General features: G+C 35.4%; 3 protein-coding genes across 3 annotated transcripts; all 3 read right to left on the reverse strand.

Annotated features, from left to right (window-relative positions):
• Positions 1–6,583: 6,583 nt before the first annotated feature.
• LOC131927511 (leukocyte elastase inhibitor A-like) lies at positions 6,584–7,102 on the reverse strand. The gene has a single exon (XM_059283197.1). The coding sequence runs from the start codon at positions 6,933–6,935 to the stop codon at positions 6,660–6,662; it is 276 nt and encodes a 91-aa protein (XP_059139180.1). The 5' UTR covers positions 6,936–7,102; the 3' UTR covers positions 6,584–6,659.
• A 186-nt stretch (positions 7,103–7,288) lies between these two features.
• On the reverse strand, positions 7,289–8,165 carry LOC131927515 (leukocyte elastase inhibitor-like; the record flags this gene model as incomplete). The annotated part of the gene is made up of 1 exon (XM_059283205.1): positions 7,289–8,165. A coding segment is annotated over one exon (360 nt), but the record flags the coding sequence as incomplete, so codon positions are not given.
• Positions 8,166–9,098: 933 nt separating this feature from the next.
• LOC131927516 (leukocyte elastase inhibitor-like) lies at positions 9,099–9,669 on the reverse strand. The gene is made up of 2 exons (XM_059283206.1): positions 9,637–9,669; positions 9,099–9,425 (listed from the first exon to the last, which is right to left on the reverse strand). The coding sequence occupies exons 1-2, from the start codon at positions 9,667–9,669 to the stop codon at positions 9,099–9,101; spliced, it is 360 nt and encodes a 119-aa protein (XP_059139189.1).
• Positions 9,670–10,262: the final 593 nt, after the last annotated feature.

Below are 10,262 nucleotides of genomic sequence, written 5' to 3' on the forward strand. Positions count from 1 at the left end.
AACAGCAAACTCCGAAGGGCATTAGACATATGTTCCCAATTACCCGGATCGTATATATTATATCCTTTACGATCATTGGGAATGAATTATCTTCGCCAGAATCATTTTCAGAATGGCCGCTTGATTTGTCCCTATTGTCAAAATTCGGGAGGTTTGCAGATGACAATAAATGACTCGAGGATTCATTAATACCGTCATCACCACAAATGGTAGTACTCTCATTGTAGTCCTTTTTGTTACGTTCCACATTTGCGACGTTGGAATCCACAACCAAATAAAAAAGTTTTTGTTGTTTAACGACTTTCTTTGGATAGTGTATGTACTTGTCCAACGCGCCTACTTGTGTTTTATCTAATTCTTCTCTTAAACTGCGTTTCCTCGCTTTTGATGCACCTGATTCATACTTGCGAAATCTATCTCTGTCTCTTGTAGCCATGGTGTAGAGGAAAAATGGTGAAATCACTTTGAAGCAACGTTAAATCGGTCCACAGTGGCGGGTGATAGTATCGATATTTTCTCAATTTATCGAGTGTTAACAGTGGCATTCAAAGTGTGTGGATGCCTGGGAAAATAGCAAAACATTGATAGATTTCGGAATAAGCTCGAATCGTGAAAAACACTGTTTACGGCTATAGATATCCAAATGAAATGACTCTCAATTGTAATCATGGACGTTCAGTAGGGTGGATAACTGGGGTGGGTGAAATTTGGTGGGGTGAGGTGAAGGATAACTGTGCATTTAAATCTGTGGGATGCCAAACCCTAAAAAAATCAGTTCGGGTACTACGTTACTGGCTACTGGATCTCTGACCGCAGCCATTCAAGAGAAGATGCGTGTTTATAGAGCGTCCGCGTATTACATTACAGATTAAGACCGCGTTCTCACAAGAGAAGGTCCGTGTCTATAATTAGAAAGTGAACCATGTGACAGCCAGCTTCATCTTATTTATGAGTTTCGCGACGGCATGCTCGGACTGCAGGTAATTTAGACGTTTTAGAAATCAGGAGAACTTTACCATAAAACGGTCTCGGCCCGATGTATCAAACAGTATAGACTTTATAATTTGTTTAGTGTGCCTACACTATTTTAAAACAAGAATCACTATGGCCTTAACTATTATTCTGAATATCCCTACAATTAATTAAAATAAACATGTGCTTAATCACTTTACGAATACCGTTAAAGTTTACCAAAATGAAAATTGACATAATTACTGTATAAATGCCCTTTAAAAATATAAAAATAAATACAAGCAAAATGTTTTTAAAGATGACCTGACAATATACAAAATAAATATGAACATAATTACTCTATGGATGCCTATCAAGCGTATCGTGGTGAATATGCATAATTACACAAAAGATGCCCATACAGTGTATAAATTATGATTTTAGGGAGAAATACTCTGGATTTCCGGGGCATGTCCGCATCCGCTCCCCCCCCTCCTACTCTGCAAGCCATCATCAGGTCACTGACTGTTTACTACAGGCACCCCCGCCTGCTCAATAAAAAAAACGTCTTTAACGGTCCGCATACAATAGGGTATCTCTTTACGTGTTTTTCCCGATTTTACCTCACAAGTCAGGTCGGGGGCCAATTCGCGACCGCCATCTCCAGTCACCTCAGGACAATAGCGAGTCGACCGTGCCAGCGATGTGTGACACTAATGTCTTTCTTTAGAATAACGGTCTGTCCCAGTCCATGTAGAGGGTAACTCACTAACATCAGCCGTGGCCTCAGTTATAACATCCAACAACTTCGGCCATTTAGTTGGGTTTTTTTATTTGATTCAGCAAAGATTATTTAAGTTTACAAACTAATTCAGGCAACAATGGCGTTGCTGAAGCGCGGAGCCCCTTCAAGCGCGGGGCCTGGGGCGACCGCCCCGTTTGCCACCCCCTAACGCCGGCTCTGATTATAAATACGTATAACAATTCTTAAACATTCCACTGTGATCAGGAATGAGATTTTAATGTCTATGATCGAATTTTTAAATGTCATTATTTGCTCATTATGATGTTGTTAATTTGTTGTAAAACAAATTGTAGATTTGGGTCAGTAACTTGGCCATTCTAAGTATAGAACATACAGAAGCAGCTAAAATGGGTCTCAATGAACTTATACATCATTTTGCAAATCATTTTGCCCCAGCCTTGTGACGCTGCTGTGTTGGGTCACTTAAAAAACAAACAAATTAACTGTAAGCCTGTAAAAAAACTTTACAAAACTAAGGGGTAGTAGGTCAATATAATAATATAGTATACATAAACAATCAGAACGTATAAAATACAAAATGTACAGAATATTATATTATTTAAAACCCTACATCGTAAGTAGCAGTTGATTTCTTCGTTTCACTCCGTTGTAGCCTAACGGCTGACTGATAATTTTTGCATAGGGACCCACAAAACCTTGGCTACGCCACTGTCTGTTTCTATATATGTTTGCCTTATTAATGATTTCTTTTGTCAAGTCGGTCAAAAGAATATGAAGCATGAAAGCTTTGTATCTGTAATGGTTTCTCGCGTTATGTTTATTTTTAAACATAACTAAAAAAAAATATTATGGTCGGCTATGGGTCCCTAAATGGCGTGCCCCCCCCCCCGCACTGCGGGGTCTGGCGGCACTGTAGTTCCGCCCCTGGATACAATACACAATAGAAAACGTCTCGTTGACTATAACTACACGTGGTTACAAATAACAAGACAAACTTTTGTAGATTTATGTTTTAGAATCACACAAGTGCCATGATCTGTTCCTCCGATAGGTTATATTTCCATAAATGCTCCAAAATATTACTTTTATGGTAGTAGGACTAGCTTCTCTTTAAGTATCCCCTTCATAATATTCGACTTGGTCTATCTCACTCAACATACATGCAACATAAAAATAGTGTTTCTTCCAGACTTTTTTCTCGGGGGGGGGGGACGTTCAACATTTTTCGGAAGGGGGGGGGGCGGCGGACACTGGTAAAAGTATATGTTTTTTAAATAAATTCTATTTCGTTCGGGGGTGGGGAGGGCAAAAGATGCCTGGAAGAAACTCTGCATAAAAACATTTCTTACTTTTTGTGTCGAGCTCTATCAACACTTGCCCCACTTGCTTTGGCTTTAGTTGCTTTCCCGTGGCAGAAGGAATTTTATGTTTTTCAGCAACTGCCATCTGGTATTGTTGGCTTCTTACAGTTTCAGTGTTTAAACTGTAAAATATGGTAGAGTAATTCTTGGTTTTGTACACGCTTAGGGACAAAGAAATGCAGATATTGATAATCCACGACTGTCGGTCAAAAGCCTCAAACTTTCTCCTTTCATACTCTCCCAACAAAATTAAGATAACTCTTTGGTCTGCGTGAGACGTTGCTGTTTTCTAAATGTACTTGCGACCATGAGGTAAAACAATCTTTCGAGTAATGTACTTAAAAAAAAACCAACAAAAAATGGTAGATGTGAAGCTTATTTAATTATAAGCTGTTATCACCTCATACCCAGGCATTGTTTCCTTAAACCGACGCTCCTTAAAATAATATAGTCCGGACCAGCGTTTGCTAATGACGATAAAATGGATTGATTTCAGATTTTTACAAGCACGCAGCGACCTAATTTTGCCAAATTTCCTATTTGTTCCATGCGACGTCACGGTCTTTCACTACACATCTTTTGAATTTCCTTGTGTTTTCTCTAGAGCGTTCCCGACAGACAGAAAGACAGACATACAGAATAGCAAAACCGTTATTATGGATGTATTAAGAAAGTCTGCTTGGCAACATATAATATAACTTTTTTTCTGTATTTGTAATATTGTGTTTGTTATCAAGTAAGTACAGTTTCCTTTCAAACCTGACGATCTATACTCTGTAGGGCAAGTGAAGTAGAGTTCACCTGTTTCTGTGACCTGGACATATGAAGAGTTAGTGTGGACAGCACTATGCCCAGCCGCCTTTACTTTCCCTAACGTGAGTTAGGTACCCATCAGAGTTTGGTTGACTCAGGGACGGTCTACTGACTTGAACCCTGATTCGAACGGGTTAGCAGTCCAGCTCTCTACCGCTAGACCACTCCGTCCCTTTGTTATCAAAATATCAAATTAAAATTAAGAATGTTTACTTGGGATTAAATAATAATGTATAACATTACACTTTTTTTCGGCAAGTGGCTTTCGAGTAATGGTCCCATCTGCCCAAATTTCCGTTCGGGCGTTTTTCTAATTCCTGCAACAGTACATGTGGGAAAATGGTCTTCCGGCAAACGTTCGGCTCCTGTTGTTTGCGTCCCCCCCCCCCCCCCCACGAAGTATATTTCACCTGGATACTTCTTCCAAATGTCCAATAAAGACCAGATTAAGAATCCCCGAAGGTTGTCTCATCATGACTTAGTTAGAGTTACCATGTCTTCGAGTGAAACAGACTTCACATAAGTGCTAAAGGTCTAGATTAGTCCAGTATCGCCACTGTAAAATCGTGTACTGATGCAAAAACATGTTTTAGTGCAAACTCCACTACATAGGGCCACCTTAGCAGTGGTCATTTTGCATACATGTGCAGCCTAATAGTATAAACTTGAAAATGTGTACTTACTCAGTTCAACTAGTTATAGCGCTACGGTTATGGTGTCGTACACACCATCAAAAGTGGTAATTGCAAGTTTGGGAACTTAGAGCACAGTTGACACACTGGTGTAACTTTACTGATTAATTAACCTAATTAATTAACTGGCATGTTTGAAAAAAAGGGATTCCCAGTCAAACTTTTCATTATGAAAACAGCTCCTTTTTGGATTTCAACAATGGTAGTACCATTTCTATGTTGAGGGACAATTCCCTCGTTCTAGCATTAAATCTACTTAACATGTTCGTTTTAGATTTTATTTTCTTGGTTTCTAATTGTAATTAGGTCAACATGTTATGTGCTATATGGCCCGTTGACTCCGATTTCAGCTTGCTTTTCTTTCTGGATTTGCTTCCATAGTAGTTGTCTATCCAAGAACAAACTACAAGGCAGCAGTTTTTTTTTTAATTTAGGAGTTTTCTGTCCCCAGCTATCGAGCCTTATAATTCCTGTGGGTTCGAACGCGGGACTTCAACGACTTCGTTTATTGGTTATCTAGAAGTTTACCAGCCCTTGTGATCATTAGTGGGACACTAAATGTAGTAAAGAAGAAATGATGAATGAACATTTTTTTTCAAGATTAGCAATCAAAGAAATTAGACTGAGATAATTTGGTCCTTAATTTCGACGTCCCTGCGTCCACCCAGCTCTGATGCGTACCTGACTTTCGTTTAGGGAAACATAGGCTGCAGGGCATAGTTCTGATCACATGTATCCCCTTGTATGCTGAGATCATTAAAGCAGATTAACTCTACTTCATCTGCGCCATGTGGATTAGATTATAGTGGCGTAGGCAGGGGGGTGATAAACCCCCCCCCCATAGACCCCTCGGTATATATATATAAAGTATGGAGGGGGTGCAAATCGAAAGTTTGAGGGGGGGGTGCAAATCAAAAGTATGAGGGGGGGGGGGTGCAAATCGAAAGCTTGTCCCTGGGTGAAAATTGGAACCCCCCCCCCCCCCCCTCTTGAGACGATCCTGGCTACGCCATTGATTAGATACGTACGGGAAAAGGACGAATTTTGACGTCAAATGCTGTCAAAAGATTAAATTGAAATACATCATTAAAAAGACAACAAAAGAAGTGTGCATAGAAGAGTTTTATTGTAGCAGAAAAGAGAGCATTATTTTTTTTAAATGATTCAAAGAGATAGCTAGAATGAAGTGTTGCACCAATAAAAGCCACTAAGAACAATATTGAATATATTAAAAGCTTTAATGAGCTAATACAATTTTTAAAAACATTATATAATAAATCTATGATATTGATATGGAATAAAAAATTTTTTTTTCAAAAGTAAAAATAATCACAGATTAATATTATAAATCAGCTGAAAGTATCAACAGGTATATTTGACAGTAAAAAAAAAACACACATTGATTTTACAATAACTACACTTAATGAGCTTCAATTTTTCAAAATGTAGAAACATTTTCTGGTCATATTGTCACAGTTACCACACTTATGGGAAGTTTTTGCCCTTTAGTTCATGAATTTTTTGCTTTGTTTAAAGTTTGAAACTTTAATGTTTAAAATAAATGCCATGATATATTGGACATCATTTTCTGACTGCAAAAAAAAACAAAAAACAAAAAAAAAAAAACAACCAAAAAAACAAACATGGTAAATGCAAGTTCCATTGTTTGGATTTGCATTACTTTAGAATTATATCTGTCTTAATGATGTTTTACAAATTGAGTTAAATAGACCATAAACTAATAATTTTTTAGCAAAACAAAATAGAGTATGTGTTGTGATAAATATTTCTTAAACGACCATGTTAATTTTAAAAATCTATTTAAAAAAAACAATGTTGAATTAATTATAACAATTAAAAGAACATCACAAACTACATTTTAATCAAATCAGTATTAACTTCAATTAACAGAAATCTTCAAAAGTCATTTGGATTATTTTATAATTACAACTGTAAATAGTTTAATTACATATAATTGCAGCACCATTAAATCTTTTCTAAACAAAAATGTTGAAAAGTAATTTAAAATGACTAATATTTCTAATGCTTAGATCTCTATATAAACATCTGATTTTTTTAAGAGGACGGGTCAGCAATCTGGCCCAAAAACAAAAGATTCCCATTGGCTCGATTATCCCTGATGACAAACAAAAACGGGTGGTCAACAGTGACCTCATGAGGTGGCATGGGCATGCTCCTCATCATCATGACAGCAGCAGTTGCAGCAGCCGCCTCCGTCCCTTCCTCATTGACCTTAACAAAAGCTTTGTGGACAACCGCAGATAGAAACAGGTCATTCAACCCTGATATGCCACTGAAATTGGCTTTTGAATCATCAAAAGCATAAGCCATGCCAAGTTTAGACAAGGGATCGTTAAGCTTGAAGCTGCTGGTTACCTGGTTAAAAGAAAAATGGTAAGCTGTTAATCTACCATGAAAACAGACTGCAAAACTCTACAGTGATTGTCAGTGGATTTTATCAATATGTAAACATTCATTAAGTTATAAAATAAACTAAATTTTTAAAAATATTATTCATAACGCAGTATTTGTCAAAAGTGATGGATTTCTCTGATCTTATTTGCAACATAAGCATCAAACTTTTTTTATACAGGGATAGAATTTCACAATAGCTACTTAAACAATTAAAAAATGTGCATTAACTGTTTATTTATATATACAAGCGTGTTAGGATACAATGTTTATTTCAACACTTTAAAACCTTGTTCTGCACTAATACCCTACAACTAAAAAAGGGAAGTAACTATAGTTTGATACATTTTATTTTTTTTACTTGTAAAAATTAAAGTTGGCAGTAAACAGATAAACCTAAGCAATACAATATTTGGTCAATCAATGGTTGGAGTACCTGGCTAATGGAAATGGTTGTAAAAAGTTGGTCTTTAATGTGTTACATTCATAGAAAAAACACAAGTTTTACATTATCACTGCTCTAAAACATTTTGCAACACATTTAAAATAAATCTGTCAGTATAAAAAATATTCTGACTAATCAATTTCTGCAATGAAGAGCTTAAAACTGTCTTGATCAAACTAAACAACAGCTTCACAGGAAATGTGGCGACAAAGTTGACAATAAAAAGTTTACACAGTCGCTATGGCAACTTCATTAACAAATGTCTAAAACCAATCATATCATAAGGAAAAAAATATATAACATGATGCAATAATTTGAAGCAAGATATAGTTTATAATGTAAAATTATGGATTGGGATCCGGATCAGAAACTTGGCCCAAAAATAAAATATTTCCATTGGCCCGATGATCCTTGATGACAAATAAAAATGGGTGGTTGACATTGACCACATGAGGTGGCATGGGCATGCAAAGACGCTTCACCATAACAACTGCTGTAGCAGCAGCCGCCTCCGTCCCTTCCTCGTTGACCTTAACAAAAGCCTTGTGGACAACAGAAGATATAACCAGGTCATTCACCCCTGATATGCCACTGAAATTGGCTTTTGAATCATCAAAAGCATGAGCCATGCCAAGTTTAGACAAGGGATCTTTTAGCTGGAAGCTGCTGGTTACCTGGTTAATAAAAAAGTGTGAATAGTGTTTAAATTAATTAAAATTTATTTTAAAATGTGTACACAAGTGTTGCAAGGACTTAACTACATAAACAGAATGCAGGTGCTTCTCAAACCTGCAAGAAGTCAATTAATGAATTGATGCAAGGTACACTGATCATAAAATAAATTCTGATTACCTAGATTACAAATATTATTGTTTCAAAAATTACAAATGGCTTGAACAAGGGATTCAGCATGTGCATACTCAACACTTAACTGCTAAGTTAACATATCTGTGAAATTATGTAGATTAAAATAATTCCAAGAGAGATAAAAATTGACCATTTGATATTTCATCACCTGGTTTTTATTAATTACTTAAAAGAAAAATTTTGTTATAAGTATAAATTTTCTGAAATATTAAAAAAATGTATTGATTAAAAATGGATGTTTGTTAAAATTACCCATATGTTTATTTTTTTACATTTTATATGAAACAATTACCCTGAACAGTCCATGCTTACATTTGTTCTAAAATTTAAAAAATTCAAAACAACAAAAGAAAGACAAAAATAAGAAAATTGCATTTTTTAGGATACAATGCAAGAAAAAGAGTATAATTGCAAAAAGGTACAAACTTTCTGTTTCTCAAAAAAAAATTCTTACATCACAGAATATTTTTACAATCATAGCTTTTAGCCAAAAACATAAAATATGTTTCAAAGACTTAGCCAAAAACATAAATATGTTTGTAAGTCTAACAAAAAGAGTCCAATGAAAATTATTTAGACTTCAGTGGTTAAAGTTGTAAAAATGGTATCACTTAGAAAACATGGGTTCTAATCTATGTGCTGCACAATCTTAATCCTCGGACGAAAACGAGAATTTTTTTTTTAAACAATGCAATGATTGAACAAAACCTAATTAAAATCAAATCAAGAGTAATATTTTTTAAACTGCAACAAAGTTAAGATGAAACGTTTTACTTGAGATCAGGATCTGAAACTTGGCCCAAAAACAAAATATTTCCATTGGCCCGATGATCCCTGATGACAAATAAAAATGGGTGGTTGACATTGACCGCATGAGGTGGCATGGGCTTGCAAAGACGCTTCACCATAACAACTGCAGTAGCAGCAGCCGCCTCCGTCCCTTCCTCGTTGACCTTAACAAAAGCCTTGTGGACAACGGCAGATATAACCAGGTCATTCACCCCTGATATGCCACTGAAATTGGCTTTTGAAGCATCAAAAGCATGAGCCATGCCAAGTTTAGACAAGGGATCTTTTAGCAGGAAGCTACTGGTTACCTGGTTAATAAATAAGTGTGAATGGTGTTTTAATTAATTAAAAATTATTTTTAAATGTGTACACAGGTGCTGCAAGGACTTAACTACATAAACAGAATGCAGATGCTTCTCAAACCTGCAAGAAGTCAATTAATAAATTGATGCAAGGTACACTGATCATAAAATAAATTCTGATTACCTAGACTACAAATATTATTGTTTCAAAAATTACAAATGGCTTGAACAAGTGATTCAGCGTGTGCATTGTCAACACTTAACAGCTAAGTTAGCATATCTGAGAAATTATGTAGATTAAAATAATTCCAAGAGAGAGAAAAATTGACCATTTGATATTTCATCACCTGGTTTTTATTAATTACTTAAAAGAAAAATTTTGATATAAGTATAAATTTTCGGAAATATTAAAAATATGTATTGGTTAAAAATGGATGATTGTTAAAATTACCCATATGTTTATTTTTTTTTACATTTTATATTAAACAATTACCCTGAACAGTCCAGGCTTACATTTGTTCTAAACTTTTAAAAATTTAAAACAACAAAAGAAAGACAAAAATAACAAAATTGCATTTTTAAAGATACAATGCAAGAAAAAGAGTATAATTGCAAAAAGGTACAAACTTTCTGTTTCTCAAAATTTTTTTTACATCACAGAATATTTTTACAATCATAGCTTTTAGCCAAAAACATAAAATATGTTTGAAAGACCATCAAAAGAGTCCAATGAGAATTATTTAGACTTCAGTGGTTTAAGTTGTAAAAATGGTATCACTAAGAAAACATGGATTCTAATCTATGTGCTGCACAATCTTAATCCTCGGACGAAAACGAGAATTT

Source organism: Physella acuta, unplaced genomic scaffold (assembly GCF_028476545.2).
Source record: "Physella acuta isolate Inbredline_101_S28 unplaced genomic scaffold, ASM2847654v3 ptg001413l, whole genome shotgun sequence".
NCBI classification, from domain to species: Eukaryota; Metazoa; Mollusca; class Gastropoda; family Physidae; genus Physella; species Physella acuta.

Excerpts from the sequence above, each read along its gene's own strand:
- LOC131927511 (XM_059283197.1), bottom strand. The coding sequence starts at position 6,935 with ATGGCTTATGCTTTTGATGATTCAAAAGCCAATTTCAGTGGCATATCA.
- LOC131927516 (XM_059283206.1), bottom strand. The coding sequence starts at position 9,669 with ATGCACACGCTGAATCACTTGTTCAAGCCATTT. Across the intron at positions 9,426-9,636 it reads ATCACTTGTTCAAGCCATTT|GTAACCAGTAGCTTCCTGCT; the intron begins GTAATTTTTGAA and ends TTTATTAACCAG.